At 36.9% G+C, this 18,246-nt stretch overlaps 1 protein-coding gene across 3 annotated transcripts in view; it reads left to right on the forward strand.

The window, feature by feature from the left end:
- Window positions 1–18,246, forward strand: part of fynb (FYN proto-oncogene, Src family tyrosine kinase b) — a 100,302-nt gene that overhangs the window by 47,187 nt on the left and 34,869 nt on the right. For all 3 annotated transcript variants that reach the window (XM_077220235.1, XM_077220236.1, XM_077220234.1), the window contains exon 3: window positions 14,999–15,273. In XM_077220235.1, coding sequence (XP_077076350.1) covers window positions 15,009–15,273 — 265 coding nt within the window. In that variant the 5' untranslated portion in view covers window positions 14,999–15,008. The remainder of the gene's footprint in view (window positions 1–14,998; window positions 15,274–18,246) is intronic.

The raw sequence follows: 18,246 nt of genomic DNA on the forward strand, positions 1-18,246 counted from the left end.
CGTTTTCTTTCTCAACTGTTTGCATTCACTTAAAGGGATAGTTCACCCAAAAATGAAAATTCTGTCAGTATTTACTCTCATGAACAACCCTCATGTTGTTCCAACCTCGTAAGACCTTTGTTCATCTTCGGAACACGAATTAAGATATTTTTGATGAAATCTGAGAGCTGGATCACTCCTCCATAGGCTTCTTCAGGGATTGAAACTTGCCAGCCCCAAAAAGTTATTAAAGTTATCGTTAAAATAGTTCAAGTGACTACAGTGGCTCAATCTTAAATTTATCAAGCGACTAGAATACTTGTTGTGCGCAAAAAAAAACTAAAATAACAACTTTATTTCAACTATTCATTTCCTTCTCTGTGGGCCTCTAGTCAGTTAACGTAGTGTGATTGCGTAGAGCTAGTCACACGTAGGCTCACTACTGGCCGACGCTGGTCATGTGTGTGATGCGTGTGATGTACAACAACTGAAACTTACGCTATTATACTAGTGAACTGACTCGAGGCCAACATAGAAGGAAATGAATAGTTGAAATAAAGTCGTTATTTATTTTTTGCGCTCAAAAAATGTTCTCGTCGTTTGATAAACTTAAGATTGAGTCACTGTAGTCACTTGGACTATTTTAACGATATCTTTAATAACTTTTAGGGGCTGGCAAGCTTCAATCCCTTACGAAGCCTATGGAGGAGTGATCCAGCTCTCAGATTAAATCAAAAATATCTTAATTTGTGTTCCGTAGATGAACGAAGGTCTTACGGGGTTGAGACAACATGAGCGTGAGTAACTACTGACAGAATTTTCATTTTTGGGTTAACTATCCCTTTAAGACATAATCTACTGTGCTTACAAGGATACTTGCCAAAACGGCATTTTGACATTTGTGTGTAGGCTATTTACCGTTTGTGCGTATCCGAACACCATTTGTCATGCTTTTTTTTTTTAGTTTTTTTTTTTAGAAAGAAATCCACTCACTTGGATGTTAAGTTTGGCTTAGGGAGGAACGAAACCACACCGCTGAATGTGGCAGCAGCACAAAAATAGTTTTACCTCAATTATTTTGTTTTCATATTCGTTGGAAGCCATAATCAAAATCAATCACCTAATGGAGATGATGTACCATTTCAGAAGATCTGAAAGATACACAGTGGCCCCTAAAAGTTACACAGACTGCCGGAAAAACTTGTGGGGCAGTATTTTGTCATAATGAGAAATCTCATTAATGATGGGGGAAGTTTATGCTGCGCCTGTATGTACAAGAATAAAGTTGATCATAAACCTATACTCAGCATTCACTCTGGAGTAGCTTTGCAGTATGATCAGCTGACGGCTCTCTGATCGCAGTACTTTGATGGCATATTTCACAGGGACATCTGTGCAAGTTGGACCAGCATGCACTGATCAGTCTGCACAGCGCCACATACAATTGATGTTAACTTGTAACACTTATTAACTTGTAAATGTTGTAATAATGTCATGTCATCTGGTTTCTGACACTTTTCTGACAACCGTGTTTTTTTTAACAACCCTTTTAGTTTCTATAAATGGTCTTTTTCACCTGTATTGAGTTCTGACATTTTTTATAGTGCATCTGGTAATTTAAATTCCTATTGTATGGATTATTTTCAAGCATGTCTCCATTGGACACTGGGGTGTAAATTTAGTGTGTAATGTGTAGGGGGAGTTGACAACACTTGTAATTTTAATGATAAAACTTTAGGATTACCAGTTTATTCTTAATCTAATGGATTAATTCATTCTCACATAGTCTTTATTAAAAAAAAATATCCATATCTGGGAAACGCAAATGTGAATCCATTGGTCAGAAGATGTGGCAACCCAGTTAAACTCAAGAAGTCAACTTTCTAATGGCTTGCGTAGTCGACTCTGCACTTCAAACTGGGATGGAAGAAAGTGTTATACTTTAGCATTATAAAACACTTAACCCCAAAGATGTTTGTGTAACCTATCCTTTGGCTTTGTGTATTGGTTACTAGCTTAAGGAAACTGTGGAAGTCCAGGCGTTTATCTGAACAATGCCAAACTTCCTCTTTTTCCTCACAACAAAAGCACAAATGTACATGAATTGATGACGTGGTGGCATGTTTTTGAGCGTCATGTGGTGACCTAAATGTATAATCACTACCAGATGTGCAACCCTACATGTGTGAACATCATTCAATATCTCTGGCCTAAAAATTGAGCTTTCATTGATCTGTATGTGCAGAGTGTAAATGGTTTTGGATTATGGAACTGCTTATATGTTGTCCATATGTATAACATATTTTGTTGTTGTAACGGTCTCATTCTGTTTTGATTTCATTTTCATTCTGTTCCTGTTTTCCAGTATTCCCTAGGGCTGTAGCGATACACTAATCTCACGATACGATACACGATATTCGGCTGACGATACGATATATATCACGATATTCAGCCAACGATACATTTCGATATAATTCGATACACTTACATCAATTTCTGAAAGATTTAAAGGGGACAGAGTGATTTTGGTGATATCTTGTGAGTCTTCCATTTACTTGGATTGAATCAATTGAACCGAAAACTGAAAGCATGAATTACACAATATATGTCTCTGACTGGACAGAGAGTACAGCTTGCAAATGCTGGACAAAATGAATCTAATATGTGTTGAGAAAATTAGTTCTATTTATTGAAACACAACAGTGCAAACTGTAGCTTACAAGCCTTTGAAAAGTAAATAAAGTGCAGTATTGCAATTAACAATGGAGAGTCAAAAAGTGCAGCAAGTGGCCTGTTCTGAACAGTTTCTTTGCACTGCATTTGCTTTGACAGCTTTTTTAGCTTAACATTGAACATGTGACATGTGCTTCAGTTGTGCGCGAGGTCCAGCCGTCGCACGTCAGGGAAACTCTCCGGGCTGGCCAGGGAGGCTTTGACGTGTGCTCTTGTATGTGTACAGCCTGGGAATGCAAACCTTGATGAGGTATTCGCGGGTTGGAATAGGATAGCGGGGCTCCATTGCGTTCACCATGCGCCTAAAGCCGGCGTTTTCCACCACCGAATACGAATTTTTTATTTTTTTTACTAAGCCTATTTAAAATCGTATTTGATTGCAGAGCGCACCTCTCTCTCTCTCTCTCTCTCTCTCTCTCTCTCTCTCTCTCTCTCTCTCTCTCTCTCTCTCTCTCTCTCTCTCTCTCTCTCTCTCTCTCTCTCTCTCTCTCTCTCTCTCTCTCTCTCTCTCTCTCTCTCTCTCTCTCTCTCTCTCTCTCTCTCTCACTCACAAACTCGTACCTCGCGCACTTTCTCAATCACGGAACACCGCTCCACAAATCTGTCCAACACAGCGCTGTCAATTTCGGAGACCCAGCTTTTAAAAAAGCTACTAGCCAGCATGCAAGGAGGCTAGCCACCAAGGAGAGCTAAGGTGTTGTTTGAATACAGCTGGATTTTCGTCAATATCAATGCACGCGCGCAGCTGGCCACTAGGGGCTGGCTGACCAAATCACTCTTCATGCAACGCGAACGGGTACACGGGGGATTTGAATGGGACTTATGTATCGATACTCGCGGCCTAAAAATCGATACTTTCTTAGGAAAAAAATATCGATTTATATCGCAGAATCGATAAAATCGCTCAGCCCTAGTATTCCCTGTCATTGTTAGTTGCTAATTTGAAATAACATTATTGTTGACATACTATTCATGTTTTAGTGGTATCAGTATATACACAAATAGCTGTATATACTTTAATGCCTGTAGATGTAGTGGCTTTGTGGCTACAAGTACAGCTACAGTTTGTTAATTCATTATTAGTGTGTTGCTTCTACAGACCACCATGTGCAAACAGCTGTTATTTAAGTGTAGGCCTACTGTGTGATATGATTAACATTGTTTGTGATACTGGAAATTCAATTTACTTGATGGGTGATTTAAACATTACCTGGATGTCTCTGGACTGTCCACTAAAGAGTAAAGTTGTGAATGTGATTAATGCATGTAATTTTACACTCTTTTCCGATACTATTTTCCAGCGAGAAAACATCTACTTGTATAAACGACATTTTTACAAATTCTGTGGAAATGTGCTCTAAGGGTGTATCTGTTTCTATTGGGTGTAGTTATCATAATATAATTGATATTACTAGGAAAGCAAAGGTTCCTAAAGGGAAACCAAAACCAAAGATTCTGTCAGGAATCATTTGGTACGGACGTAAATAATGTATGTTGGATTGATGTTTATAAGGAAAATCATCCTGATGATGAATTGGCAGCTTTTGAAAGATTATTTTACACTTGAGTGGACAAACATGCACCTATGGAAAAATATACAGTGAAGAATGTTAGGGCAACATAGATTGATAATGAGCTGAAAAACATTTTGATTGAGAGAGATGTGGCAAAGGGTATAGCAAACACAACTGGGAACGAGAAGGATTGGGACATCTATTGCAAATTGAGACCTAATTTTTAAATAAACACTCCACCTTTGCTAGCAAAATAGAAAAAGGATTCTCAAAAGATTCTGCTTACTCATAAAAAAAAGTGAGCAAATAAATAAAGAAGTCAATGATAAAATAAGTAAGTCCCCCCCCCCCCCCACGGTAGTATTGTGTATTGCTGATCTCACAGGCTGACGATAGGATGATATGAATGTGGAGCATATCGCCCAACACTATTGATTACTCCTTGTGTATTTAAGCCTTCTGTGCTCTGTTCTTTGTTCAGTGACTTTTGCGTTTGACAGTTTTTCCTACGCGTTCCTGTTGGATGTATTGATTAAATGCTGTTGTGTTGTATTTCCTGTGCCGTGTGATGGCAGCCACCCATTGCTGACAGTTGTCACAGACACATTTGAGATATCAAATAAGGCAAAATCTGCAGTCTTTGATGGCTTCGATGATCATGTGCTCACTGATGGCCTAGTTTTTGGTGGGAGGAATGGTATTCTCCGAATGGTATTCATCTTGGGTTGCTTGGGGGGCGTGTTTTACCTAAGACATAGCAATGATCTCAGAGTGGCAGTACTGAAGCATTAAGGCCACAGTGACACCTTGTGGTGTGACCAAACAATACGCAAGAGGTTTGTGGACGTGACTTTACAGGTCACGCAAGAAATCATGGCCGTAAAACATCAGCAGGTCGGGATTTCTAAAATGTCTGGGCACACATGAACAGAATCCATAGATAACAGACACTGAAGCGCATCAAATTATCCACTATTAACCAAATTTTATGACATGCATTGTAGATCCGTACACAGAAGCTAACTGCATTTTTAATGTAGCATATCTTCCAAAAACAATGTTGACAGCAACAAACTTTTCCATAAAGAGTTAAAATAAAGGAAAATAAAGAGAAAATAAATAAATGAATTAAAATATTATAATTGAAATAATTGAAAGAACAACATTATACTATTACAACATTACAATTATAATATTTTAATTCATTTATTTATTTTCTCTTCCTTGCCTTTCATGGTTGTAAATATGATTTGAGACTTCATTGCTGTTATTTATTGTAATTTGCAAATACGTCGGCCTTTTGAGAATTGTAAAAAATTACAATTTTGTTAATAGCCTATTGTTTGTTCAAAGCCTATTTTGTATGTAAATTGGTTTATTTCTCAAAAAAAAACTTCCGCCACCTCGCAAACAACAAAATTAATAAATAAATGCCCCAATAAAAAATGGTGTAAAAAAGCCTATGTATGCGATAATTTTATTATATAACATAATATGATTTACTAGCACATGGGAAGAGTGTTGAAAAATACTTTTTCTTTATTTTTTGCTGTTTCTTCAGAAAAAGAAAAAAAGTTCCAAACTCCACAGAACCGCTGCGACTCTAAGCAACACGTGGTGTTTTCTTACTGAACGAATCAGTAACCTATTTGAACGAATCGTCTGAATTAACGATTGAACTCACTCGTTAAGACGATGGCCTACTGGCTGTTTTAGTTTCATACTTAAAAGTATAATTTCATCGATTCTATCATTAAATATTTTAATATTCAAAATATTATATTAAAAAATGAATCTCATAACATTATTTACACAACTGTAATTGCAGTGTAAATGCATCCATGGCCCCTCTGCATTAACAGTCTGTGTAAATAATATCTAATGCCATTCAGAGTCAGCATCAGTCCCACATCTGCAGTGTGGAGATGGATTTTGTTGAAACTGATTTTACTGGTGACTATGGAAGCCTGTTTCCGCCACTAAATATATAAATAGTAATAATAATTGTGACTTTTTATCTCACAATTCTGACTTTTTTTCTCACAATTGCGAGTTTACATCTCGCAATTCTGACTTTATTTCTCAGAATTGCGAGATATAAAGTCAGAATTGCGTGATATAAAGTCGCAATTGTGTGTTATAAAGTCAGAATTGTGAGATATAAAGTCACAATTGCGTGTTATAAAGTCAGAATTGTGAGAGAGAAAACTAAGAATTCAGACTTTTTTTCTCGCAATTCCGACTTTATATCACGCAATTCTGACTTTATATCACGCAATTCTGACTTTATATCACGCAATTCTGACTTTATATCACGCAGTTCCGACTTTATATCACGCAATTCTGACTTTATAACACAGAATTGCGAGCTTATATCTCGCAATTCTGACATATTTTCTCAGAATTGTAAGATATAAACTCGCAATTGCGATTTATAAAGTCCAATTCTATGGGGGAAAAAAATACTGACTTTTTTCCTCTCAGAATAGTTTATATATCCAATTCTGACTTTATAACAAGCAATTGCGACTTTATATCTCGCAATTCTGACTTTATAACACGCAATTGCGACTTTATATCACGCAATTCTGACTTTATATCTCGCAATTATGAGAAATAAAGTCAGAATTGCGAGATATAAAGTCAGAATTGCGTGATATAAAGTTGCAATTGTGTGTTATAAAGTCACAATTGTGAGATATAAAGTCACAATTGCGTGTTATAAAGTCAGAATTGTGAGATAGAAAACTAAGAATTCAGACTTTTTTTCTCGCAATTCCGACTTTATATCACGCAATTCTGACTTTATAACACAGAATTGCGAGCTTATATCTCGCAATTCTGACATATTTTCTCAGAATTGTAAGATATAAACTCGCAATTGCGATTTATAAAGTCCAATTCTATGGGGGAAAAAAATACTGACTTTTTTCCTCTCAGAATAGTTTATATATCCAATTCTGACTTTATAACAAGCAATTGCGACTTTATATCTCGCAATTCTGACTTTATAACACGCAATTGCGACTTTATATCACGCAATTCTGACTTTATATCTCGCAATTATGAGAAATAAAGTCAGAATTGCGAGATATAAAGTCAGAATTGCGTGATATAAAGTTGCAATTGTGTGTTATAAAGTCACAATTGTGAGATATAAAGTCACAATTGCGTGTTATAAAGTCAGAATTGTGAGATAGAAAACTAAGAATTCAGACTTTTTTTCTCGCAATTCCGACTTTATATCACGCAATTCTGACTTTATAACACAGAATTGCGAGCTTATATCTCGCAATTCTGACATATTTTCTCAGAATTGTAAGATATAAACTCGCAATTGCGATTTATAAAGTCCAATTCTATGGGGGAAAAAAATACTGACTTTTTTCCTCTCAGAATAGTTTATATATCCAATTCTGACTTTATAACAAGCAATTGCGACTTTATATCTCGCAATTCTGACTTTATAACACGCAATTGCGACTTTATATCACGCAATTCTGACTTTATATCTCGCAATTATGAGAAATAAAGTCAGAATTGCGAGATATAAAGTCAGAATTGCGTGATATAAAGTTGCAATTGTGTGTTATAAAGTCACAATTGTGAGATATAAAGTCACAATTGCGTGTTATAAAGTCAGAATTGTGAGATAGAAAACTAAGAATTCAGACTTTTTTTCTCGCAATTCCGACTTTATATCACGCAATTCTGACTTTATAACACATAATTGCGAGCTTATATCTCGCAATTCTGACATATTTTCTCAGAATTGTAAGATATAAACTCGCAATTGCGAGTTATAAAGTCCAGTTCTATGGGGGAAAAAAAGACTGACTTTTTTCCTCTCAGAATAGTTTATATATCCAATTCTGACTTTATAACACGCAATTGCGACTATATCACGCAATTCTGACTTTATATCTCGCAATTCTGACTTTATAACACGCAATTGCGACTTTATATCACGCAATTCTGACTTTATATCTCACAATTCTGACTTTATAACACGCAATTGCCACTTTATATCACGCAATTCTGACTTTATATCTCGCAATTCTGAGAAATAAAGTCAGAATTATGAGATAAAAAGTCGCAATTACCTTTTATGTTTCATTCTGTGGCGGAAACAAGCTTCCATAGGTGACAGCCCTATAGTAGTGCCTTATTAACTGAATTGATCAGTTAAACTTAAGGACTTATAGGCTACATGATGATGCATATAGCCTATAATAAGGTTTTTAAAAAATGCCCCAGGAAATCAATTTATAGCGGAAATATCACCTCTTTATGGAAAAGTTTGTTGCTGTCAACATTGTTTTTGGAAGATATGCTATATTAAAAATGCAGTTAGCTTCTGTGTACGGATCTACAATGCATGTAATAAAATGTTAATAGTGGATAATTTGATGCGCTTCAGTGTCTGTTATCTACGGATTCTGTTCATGTGTGCCCAGACATTTTAGAAATCCCAACCTGCTGATGTTTACGCCCATGTCCAGAATATAGAGTAGGCCTATGTATGGTAAACCTATATAGCTATATACAGTTAGGGCATATTAAAGGACATAAACCGTTATAAGATTTCGGCCATATTGCCCATCTCTAAGTCATTTATTTCCTGCGTGACCTGTAAAGTCACATCCACAAACCTCTTGCGTATTGTTTGGTCACACCACAAGGTGTCACTGTGGCCTCAATGCTTCAGTACTGCCACTCTGAGATCGATTGCTATGCCTTAGGTAAAACACGCCCCCCTCATTAGCATACTAGAGCAATAAATGTATAAATAAATAAATGTATAAATAAATAAATGCATAAATAAATAAATGTGTAGATAAATAAATGTAGACATAAATACATATATACATAAATAAATGTGAAAATAAATAAAATTGAAAATAAATAAATGCATAAATAAATAAATGTGGAAAAAATATAATTATACATAAATAGGGAAATAAAAGTATAAATAGTCATTTATTTATTTATTTTTACATTTATTCGCATATTTATTTATTTATTCATTTTTAATTTCTGCAGGTTTGGTCCTCCATATATATGGGGTCAGAGAAGGAGAAACATTCAGATAAAAATATTGACAGTAGTTATGCAACATGAATATATTTAGACTTCCCTTTACATTATGGTCGTAAACTATATTTAACTTGAGTTTTCTCTGAAGTGAGCAATCCACTAATTATAAAGGAAATGTCATCACTTATTTCCTTGACTTCCCAGGGCTTATGTGATCATTTCTGAATAGATAAAGCTGGACTTTAAAAGGCAGCTGCAGTCAGGGAAGATATGGGATTTCTTCTTGCTCTTGTGCTTTGATGATGTCAGTGGTCCTCGATCTGTATGTGCAGATCATATCTGCTAAAATCATCCACCACACATCTACTCACATATTTTTCTAGTGGTGGGAGAAAAAAATCGATGCATTGCAATTCTCTCTCCAATGGTTCTGGATCAATTCTGAGCAGAGTTTTTAACCGCAGATGCACAATGTGTTTAAAAACCTGTATTCTGTTTGCTTCCTTTTACACACACACACACACACACACACACACACACACACACACACACACACACACTCTCACTCACTCACTCACTCACTCACACACACACACACACACACACACACACACACACACACACACACACACACACACACACACACAGAGACACAGACACACACACACACACCACTCGAACCTTCCGTAAAATAATCTTTCTTATTACACTGCTCTGTGGAATACTTGATTCTGATTGGTCAATAGCGCCATCCAGTGGTATGTTATTCCCCGATAACTACCACTGAAAACAGAAATCACAGGCTCATTCTGGTCACTGAAGTCAGCAGCGCTATACGCTTGCTAGGAAAGTTTTTTTCTTCGTGGAAGTTTTGCATTTGGTGAGCTAATAAAATATTAAAACTCAATATTTTGTGTACAGTTATTTATGTCATTCAGTATCGGTGACTCGCTCTCTCTTTTGTTTCATACAAACGCAGCTGCAACCATTTTGCTACTATTGTTTTGTACACTGTTGGATTATAAGATACAAACAGGTTTGATTTTAAAACAGTTTAATCTCAAATCAATATCTCTTATCCTCATAATTATTTATGTGGTGAAATACTGTGTAATAAGTTGTATGACTGTATACCGCATTCGTCTAGTTTGAACTTGCCGCGCTAGCAACAAAAGCTTTGCGTTTAAACATCTAATAAAATATTTCGTTTTAGATCAATATTTGTTGTCTAATTATTTACTTATGTGGCAAGTTGCTGTGTAATAAGTGGGATAATGTTCATCCAGCCGGTTGTTATCACAGAATAAACCCCTTCAGTCTGATGGAAGACCTGATCAAGTCCTGATCACCCTGTCGGAGTTTATTCTGAGATCACAACCGGCTGGATGTACATTATCCCATTATACATTGGCCTGCCGGTATTTTCCTTACAAATGCTCTACGAAGGAATGATTTATGTTGTTTGGAATGCTGTAGGCTTATATATAAAAAAATGGAACTTATGAAACTTACTGATGGCTGTGAAGAGCTTTTGCGCATGCGGCTGAGCGCGACTCTGTGTATGTGGTTAAATGTGCATCTCAAAAATACTTTTATGACACAAAATCAATGTAAACAGTCATTTATGTCTTCAGGGATTAAATAGGCCGGACAAGAATATCTTGAATTTCAAAAGAGATCTGTGCATTAGTGTGAATGCAGCTTATTAGATATCCCGCTGTCTATGATGTCATCAGTAATAATCAAACAACAGTAAAGCTGAGAAAGAGAAAAATCACTCACTTCTTCTGAATTGATAACTTTCAGATAGGCTACTCTTAAAAAGGCTATTGAAAGCTCTCTTTGTTTATTGCTTTTAATTTTTCGTTGTTCCTTTTTATGTACTAGACTACTTGCTTTTATATTTTGAAGCTATATTAGTTTATATAGACTTAATAGTCTTAAAATACAATTGTATTAATAGAATGTTTTAACTTGTAATTATTTTAAAAAATACATAAGATTACATATGTAATTAAAAAAAACAATTTTAAGATTAAGGAACTAAGTAATAAGAAAAAAAAGTAGATCAAGAATAGTTTTGGGATTGTGGATTGGATCGTGCCTAAAAATTAAGAAATTAAATTAAGATGAAATTAAGATGTGCACTGAAAGGAACCTCATGAAATGTGATATCCTGAACATTTAGTGAAGTGAAGTGAAGTGAAAGTGACACGTGATGCCCAAGTATGGTAACCTATACACGGAATTTGACCTCTGCATTTAACCCATCCAAGTAAGTGCACACACATTAGGATCAGAGTAGTGAGTAGTGAACACACACACACTGCAAACGTGGATACACACACCCGGAGCAGCGGGCAGCCTTGAGTGGCGCCCGGGGAGCGATTGTTAGGTGCCTTGCTCAAGGACACCTCAGTCATATTCTTGCCGGTACTGGAATCGAACCAGCAACGTTTGGGTCACCAGTCCAAATCTGTCACCATTAGGCCATGACTGCCCTAAAGATTCCCACCCTTGTATTTTTTCACACCAATTTTAGATTTAAATGAAAAAAGTTTAACACAAGTATTTGAGTTAATTAACAATAAAAACATAACATGAGAACATGAAAGATACTTTTTCTATATTTTTTTTCATCAATATTTCTCTAAATGTGTGAAATAAGGATAATTATGGATTTAATTTAAGGCAGTGAAATTACATGAAAATGTTTTTTTTTTATTCAAATGACACTAAAAATATGGCTCATGTATAATTTGACTAGTTGTAATTTTAACGTTTCTGTTTTGTCAAATTTTTAGTTAGTACAATCTCTCTCTCTCTCAAAGGAAAAGGATAAACTCAAAGGAAAAACTTCTCCGTTTTAAGCATATTGTTGTTGTAGTGTAAACATAACCTTTGTTTCATCGATTTGTGTGAATGTCACCCACATAAGTAGCCATCTTAGTTCATTAGTAAATCTGAGTAATTTCATGATAACGACTTAAAATAGGGTTGTCAAAGTATCAACATTAAGGAGGAGCGACGACGTGACTGATCAAGAGAGTAACTCCTCTCTCGATCATTCATGTCATCGCTCCTCCTTTATGCTTCCGCTCCTCCGTGAGAGATGTGAGACCGCCGTGCCTCACAGGTGTTGCTCATTAACACTCGCACCACCGGCCTCGCACCATTCTCTCACGTCCCTCGGCCTCGTCCTGTTCGCCACAAAGACAAAATAATAATAATAATAATGTGTGATCCTTGTTGGCTTCTGTGTGTTAGTTTTGGACATTCCAACTAGTGTCATCGACATTACACTTTGCACTTTTAAAGATTCAGATTTAAGTAGCTTAATAAGCATAGTATAATGATTTACATTGCAAAAGTAGTTTAAAGTTAAGTTAATCCGTGCAGTGTTTCTGTCACAAAATGAGCTTTACACAAATAGATTTCCTGCAACACAGGCTTATTGGAAAAACATGCCTCTAACTACATTTTTAAAACTCCAAAACTCTGCCTAATTCACTGCAGTTTTCAGTTGAAATAAACACTATTCCTTTCCACAAAAATTATGACCACAGAGGCAGATTGATTAATAAAGACTTATTTTTGCACAGTTGCATGTTATGGTTTGTAAACGATTACATTTTGATGTTTGCATCACATAACCAGCTCCATATGTATGGCTGTTCATAGTAAACTTTCTCAGTAGCTCACCTGGTACAGTGTGGCACTTGGACATCGAAAAGCAAATTTTTATCTGACAATTGCTTTGGTTAACACTATCGGTTCAATTTATGGCAGGGTTTAGTTTAGGTGGCATGTTATTTTCAAACACAATAGACTATTTACCTTTTAACGCCACTTATTGCTCATATAATTTCCCAACTGGAACAATATGTACAACAACAACCGAAATAAATCTTTTCCAGATTCACATTTATCTCTTTTGGATAAAACTGCTTTTAGTGCCATTTAACGGACATTACGAAAGCAATGTAATATCAGCAGCAAAAATGACGCCACAGTCACTTTTTCCAATAAGCCTGCATTGATTTCCTGGGATCAACGTTCTGTACCTTCAGTAATTCCTGTGGAGAGCTTTGGGTTCATGTTTGCAGTAAGCTGTTGTTTATGGGCATTCTTGAGCTGTAAATGAGAGGATGTGGGCTGAACTAGTTAACACCACTGACAGCCTGCAGGGCTAAAAAGGCATAAATTATTCATGGCAGAGGTAGACAAATATAAAAGATATGGAAAGAGAGCTTTGTGGACTAGCGGAAGAGCGAGACGACAGGAGACCTGCTCGTAGGTTTAAGAGTGCTAGTCTGCTCACTGGCACACATCTGAGAGAGATGGAGAGGAAAAACAGAGCGAGAGAGCAGGGGATTCTCCGTTCCCGGATGTTCTTGTCAGACATGGGTACAGAAAGAGTGAGCTAGCCTTCTTTCAGTGTGTGTCTGTAGGAGACTTTAGTGAAGATGAGCAACTCCTGTCATAATTAAGAACACTGAGATCCATGCGTCCCCACTTTTGGCACAGCATTGAAGAACATAGATTAAATTTAAAAACTGAAAAATAATATCTTTTCAGATCTCAATCTGATACAGATCTGGAATATAGCAGGAAAAAAATCAGTTTTTTTTAAAGATGTCCCTCTGTTTTGAACAAATACTACTCTAAAAGATATTTTCTGTATGTTGCCTTCTCTCCCCATGTGAAAAAGTAGTACACTTTAGCACACTTTTAAAAAGAGTACTTATTACAGAAATAATATACTTCAAAGATTCAGAGTACACTACAAGTTCACATTCAACACTGTTAAGCGCACTTCATCACAAGGGTCTATTTCTCTGTTTCACTGTGAGGGTCTTCTGGAAGAGGGATGAGAGATCGTGACGTTTCCTGATGGGAGTGTATTGTCCGTCAGACAGTTCAACTGTTGTGCTGTTGATGGATCATGGGCAGAACTTCCGTGTTTAGTTTTAAATCCTGCACTGATGAACGAAAGAACACACACACACACACACACACACACACACACACATTCTCTTCTTGTGTCTATAATGCTTTAGTGAGGGAATTTCCTGACAAGAGGAGCTTGACAAAGAAAAACTGAGTTAGTTCATCACTTGTTTAAGTGTACATAAAGTGTACACTTTATGACTGTTTTAACATGCTTAAGTCCAAACCAAACCGGAAGTTGTAGAGATTTGAAACTTTGAGGGATGGTAGTACTCACACAATCTACATCGTCACTGAGTAGATATTAAAAAAACACACTGAGTAAATAATTAAAAAATATGGGTCCCACTTTATATTAAGTGGCTTTAAGTGCTATGTACTTACATTGAAACTAATAATTTGATAAAATGGACTTATTGTGTACATTATTTTTTTACATTATACTTCAATTTTAAAAACATCTGCATGTAATTACAGCTGTAATTAATGTATGTAATTACATTTGTAATTACACAGTTGGCCCTTCCCTTACACCTTAACCCACCCTTAAACCAACCCCATACCACTACACCTGTCCCTAACCTTACCCATATCACATCTCAATAGCAGCAAAAGTGTTTTACGACACATGAACACAATTAGCATTGAATATATTTTTCAATGTAAGTACATAATACTCAAAGCCACTTAATATAAAGTGGGAGCAAAATATGCATTATTATAAAGTATTCCAAGGTGTACTTAAAGGGTAGTTTATTCCTAATCTCTCTGTCTTCATTTCATAGATCATAGAGGATGGGCTGTGTGCAATGTAAGGACAAAGAGGCTGCTAAGTTAACAGAGGAGCGGGACACCAGCTTGTCTCAGAGCGGAGTAGGTTATCGATATGGTGTCGACCCCACGCCACAGCATTATCCCAGCTTCAGTGGGGTCACTGGGGTCGCTGCCATTCCCAACTACAACAACTTCCATGCCACTGGGGTCACACAGGGAGTGACCGTCTTCGGAGGGGTCAACACAGCAACACACCAAGGAACGCTGCGCACGCGAGGAGGCACAGGTAACACACACTTATTTAGAATTTCTGACTCACACTTTTCTTACAACTTACAACTGCCCTAACCTCATTGTTAGTCAATGTTGCTATTTTTGACTGCTCAAACAAAAGGCAGTGTTTTCATAACACCTTCGCAAAGTTATGGGCTCTCAATTGACATCTGTTGTTGAATATTGCAGAGGAGTTATTGCCATCGATTCATAGTTGCCAAACTTATTAAACATCTAATATGTTGACCTGAGAATTGATCAAGCAAAAAGCCATTTGAGCAAGCAAATCTGAACATCATATATTGATACCTTGGCTGAAATACAAGAGGGGGAAACTTCCATTTTATTATTTATAATTTATTAAAATATTAAATGTGTAGCATCATATCTCAGTGCCCATATATGTTGGCTGCCAAAAAAACTTGTGCATGCTTACGGACTTCATGAATTGACTATTAAAAATAAAGTTTCTTTATTGTTATCTTTGTTTCCTTGAAAAAAACTTTAGCTTCCTCAAAAGCTTTCCATTGCACAAAAGGTCTTAATCCACTTTTTCCCTACGCCCCATTATGATTTGTGGAAATTATTGGTATATTCTGTTAAACTGTAAACAATCAGCGACAGGTTCACTCTATCAACACAATATGCTTTTTTTTTGTCTTTTATTTTTTTATCTGGGTACAATGAGATCTACTCACCCTTCAACCATCAAAAAATAAAAGGGCTAACCCCAAAAGCTTGATTCTTTCCGCAGCAATAAAATGGATTGTTTAAATGTCACTGCAGTAATATATGTCTATATTATGTAACATATGTTGCCTTAATCAAAAATATTCAGTAACTTTACAATACAATTTTATTTGTATAGCACATTTAAAAACAACTGACGTTGACCTAAGTGCTTAACAAGGCCAAGAGACAAAATACAAGTACAATGTAAAGACACACACATCAAGATATATTAAAAGCTATAGAAAAGAAATGAGTTTTCAAAGAAGATTTAAAAATTGGCAGAGTTTGGGCAGATCTGATGCGAGCCGGTAAGCTATTCCATAACCTAGGTCAGAAGACTGCAAAGGCGCGATCACCCCTATTTTTTAGTCTGGTTCAAGGTACAGATAGTAAGTTAGAGTCCCCTGATCTGAGTGATCTTGACTGTGTGATTGGGCGAAGTAAAGCGAGATCAGCACTGGTGTAATGTGTTCAAATTTACGCTTCCCCTTTGAGAAGGCGTGCAGCTGCATTTTGGACTAATTGTAAGCGAGTGATGCATTTCTGAGGGGCACCAATATATAAAGAATTACAATAGTCCAATCTGGATGTTACGAATGCATGTTTGGCAATCGCAAACTGCTTAGCAGACAAGAAGGGTTTAACCTTGGCTAAAAGACAGAGGTGAAAGAAACAGGACTTAACCCACAGCGCTTATCAAATTTAAGGTTGTTATCAAACCAGACCCCTAAATTCCGAACACAGGTAGTGCTATATGGTAACAACGTTTGTAGATCAAAATCATGAGTAATCATTTAATTGTTTATTAAAAATGTCTTGTTTACTACTGACTGGGCATTGATCAAAGCCACCTTAAGTGGCGGTGCAGCTTCCTCCAGCTGTGTTGTTCGCGTTAGTTTGCGAAGATTGAGAAGATTCACCCCACGACGTCGAAAGCTGGGGGAGACGATGCGCGAGAGCGCAGACGAAGAGCTTTGAACAACAGGTCGAAGCCACCGATGTGAGGGGAAAGACCATGCAAAGGCACTGGCGAAGCGGCGCTCGCAGGTTAGCGCAGGACCAGTACACATGGGCGAAGACCGCGCAAGAGACTTCAAACGAGCAGCAATTCCACCCCGCTTGCCACGCTTCCTCCGACGCCGTCGCCTCCAAGGAAGATCAGCTAGATACCAGTGCAGTTGTGCAGGAAGGTGCTGGTGCGCAGGTGGTGGAAATCGGCAATATTCATCAACGTCATTGTTGGTTGAATCAATAGTTATGCGGATATTTAGTAATGTTTGACGATCATGCACAAATTACATATTGCAGTCCGAAGTCAGTAGGGACAAACATAAAAACAAACATAAAGCCACATATAACGGCGCCATCTTGCAACATGCGGAGCACAACAGCTCCGTCAGTTTATGAGGGGATTTAGTAGGGGACTTTAGCATTGAGTGATAATATTTTTAATGTGCTGTCCGTCATTTTGACAGTGATAGGGATTAGAAGTGAAAAGGGGAGACAATTACATTTGAAAGCATCCGTGTGAAAACAAACCTGGAACGAGACGTAAGGATTTTGGTAGAAATACTGAGAGATTCTTAGTGTATTTCAGTGAATTATACATGGGATATATTGTAAATTAAATCGGGAGAGCAGACCACAGTATGTCGTCTTCATATTGTTACAGTTGAATTAGGGATGGGACGGTATGAAAATTTCATATCACGATTACAGTGACCAAAATTATCGTGATTATCAATATTATCACGGTTTTGTTAAAACGAGATGAAAATGTTAAAAAAAGAACTGATGCTCACACTGAAAACATTTCAACAAGTTTTATATTTGAAAATCAACAAAAAACAAATAAAACAAGCAGCTCTATGTCACGGACACACACACAGGAAATGTAAGATCCAATAGCAATTTATTGGGGTAATCCGTAATCATAATCCAAGTCAGGCAAAAGGTCAAAATCCAACAAAGGCAGTCCAGAAAACACGAAACAGTACAGGCATGGAAACATGGAAGTGCACGGACATCAAACAAGGACTCCATGACAAACACTGACACAGACAGGGTATAAAACAAAGAACTAACAATGAATAACAGGTAACAGCTGGGTACAATGATGACGGGGAACAGCTGAGTGCAATGAACAGTGATTGGTACAGACAAGGATTGTGGGGGATGCAGTTCCAGAGTGAATGGTGACAGTATGGGGAAGAGACCTCTAGTGGACACCCGGGGAACACAAACCAGACACTGT

This window comes from Siphateles boraxobius, unplaced genomic scaffold, assembly GCF_051911475.1.
Source record: "Siphateles boraxobius isolate OS27281-9 unplaced genomic scaffold, OSU_SipBor_1 8, whole genome shotgun sequence".
Classification (NCBI taxonomy): domain Eukaryota; kingdom Metazoa; phylum Chordata; class Actinopteri; order Cypriniformes; family Leuciscidae; genus Siphateles; species Siphateles boraxobius.